The sequence below is a fragment of the Corvus kubaryi genome, unplaced genomic scaffold (genome assembly GCF_017639235.1).
Source record: "Corvus kubaryi isolate FWS band 111438036 unplaced genomic scaffold, C.kubaryi_AGA036_p1.0 37262, whole genome shotgun sequence".
In the NCBI taxonomy this organism is placed as follows: Eukaryota; Metazoa; Chordata; class Aves; order Passeriformes; family Corvidae; genus Corvus; species Corvus kubaryi.
The window spans coordinates 1,671,448-1,673,495 of NW_024581078.1; the positions used below are offsets into that span (position 1 = coordinate 1,671,448).

The 2,048-nt window shown below is 55.8% G+C and overlaps 1 protein-coding gene across 1 annotated transcript in view; it reads right to left on the reverse strand.

Annotated features, from left to right (window-relative positions):
- Window positions 1–2,048, reverse strand: part of SUGP1 (SURP and G-patch domain containing 1) — a 22,283-nt gene that overhangs the window by 6,919 nt on the left and 13,316 nt on the right. The window contains exons 4-5 of the mRNA XM_042024316.1: window positions 1,381–1,928; window positions 444–550 (exon numbers count right to left, since the gene is read on the reverse strand). Coding sequence (XP_041880250.1) covers window positions 444–550; window positions 1,381–1,928 — 655 coding nt within the window. The remainder of the gene's footprint in view (window positions 1–443; window positions 551–1,380; window positions 1,929–2,048) is intronic.

Consider the following 2,048-nt stretch of genomic DNA (forward strand, 5'->3'; position numbering starts at 1 on the left):
CTGGAAAGGCCCTCTGGGATTTGGGATTTTAGGGCTGGAAAGGCCCTCTGGGATTTGGGATTTTAGGGCTGGAAAAGCCCTTTGGGATTCGGGATTTCAGGGCTGGAAAGGCCCTTTGGGATTTGGGATTTTAGGGCTGGAAAGGCCCTCTGGGATTTGGGATTTTAGGGCTGGAAAGGCCCTTTGGGATTCGGGATTTCAGGGCTGGAAAGGCCCTCTGGGATTTGGGATTTCAGGGCTGGAAAGGCCCTTTGGGATTTTAGGGCTGGAAAGGCCCTCTGGGATTTTAGGGCTGGAAAGGTCCTTATTCCCTCAAATCCTCTGCTGTTCCCGCTGATTCCAGCCCCAGGCTGTTCCCAGGCACAAATCCCAGCGATTTAAAGGTGGAGAAGCTCCTTTGTTATTCCCACAATGGGAATTTGGGGAGGATTTTTGGGAATCACCTCCTGCTGCTCCTTCAGCTGCTTCTTCTGGGCCTCAGAGAGCTCCGTGACTCCCACCAATCCCACGGGTTTTCCCTTCTCGTATCCCAGACCCTTCAGGTCCTGAACTGGAAAACAAAAAAAAAAAAAAGCAGGAAAAGGCTTTGGAAAAATCTGGGAGAGCAAAGAAACCAAATCCCAGTTTGGGATGGGTGGGAAGGACCTTCAGGATTATCCCATTCCTCCTTCCACCAGCCCAGCTTGGCTTTGGACAATTTCAGGGATGCGGTGTTGCCATTCCCAGGAAATTTAATGAATCCCAGCACTTCCCTAGGATCCATCTGGAAGAATTTAGGAAGCACAGGAGCGGGAAAACCAGTGGGAAGCAGCTCCTTCACTGCCAGCTCCGAGAATTCCTGATCCCAGATCGTGCCAGGAGACTCCCAGGGCTCACCAAATCCGCTTTAAGAATCCTTTTTCCTTAGGAATTCCCTCCTCAGGTGAAGCCCAGCCAGCCCAAAAGGTGGGAATTCATTATCCTGGAGTTCAGAGCCATCCCCGGAATTCCCAGGACTTTCCAGAGTAGCTTCATTCCCAAAGAAAAGCCCAGGAAAATGAATCCAGGGAATCCCACCCCTGGGAGCTGCAATTCCTGAGGGAGATTCCGATTTCAAAATGGGCAGGAAGCTCCTCCCTTGGAATTATTGTGGTTGATGGATCAGATAAAGCCTGGAATTGGATATTCCCGGGATCTGGGCAGGGATTGAAATGGTGACCCCGGGTGCAGAGGGAACAAAAGGGTGGGAAAAGACACTGGGACATCTGGGATTCCACCCCCAGGGATTCCCCAACAGCCAAGGAGATCCGAGGGAGATAAAACTCCGCGATTTCTGCTTCCAGAGCCCCAAAATTCCCAGAAAAACTCAATCCATGGGACACGAAATCCAATGCCACTCACCTGAGAGGGGAGAGGGAGAATCCAGCTGCTGGACCAGCTGCGGGAGAGGCAATTCCACCTTTTCCTCCTCCGGCCCCCACCGGCTCTTCCTCTTCTTTTTGGTGGTGCCTGGAGCGGCCGGAGGGGTCGTGGCGGGATTTGGGATCGCGGTGGGATTTGGGGTCACGGTGGGATTTGGGGCCGCGGTGGGATTTGGGGCTGGCTGATCCGGAGGGGAGGTGGAGGATGAGGATGGGGAAGGAGAGGCCGAGGGCACGGGAAGGGGCACGGGAAGAGCGGCGGGAACGGGAGAGGGAACGGGAAGAGCCAGAGGCGGCGGGATGGGAATGGGGAGAGGGAGACGGGAGGGAAGAGGGAGAGGGGGAGGAGCGGGAAGAGGGACAGGCGGGAAGCACAGAGGGGATGGAGAAGCCTCGGGACTGGTTTTCCGTTTGAGGCCGGATTCTCCGGGAAAAGGGGAGCCCCCGGAGGCGGCTCTGGCCCTCCGGAATTCCTCCAGCTTCTGGCGGTAGTAGCGGTGCCCTTTGCTGTGGGGCTCGTACAGAAACCTGCAAGCGAAGGCAGCCAGGGCTCAGCCGGGCCGTGGAATTCCCGCCTGGAATGCCCACAGCATTCCCAGAGCATTCCCAGCTCTCCAGGGCTGGGATCCAGCAGAGTTTCCTCAGGAA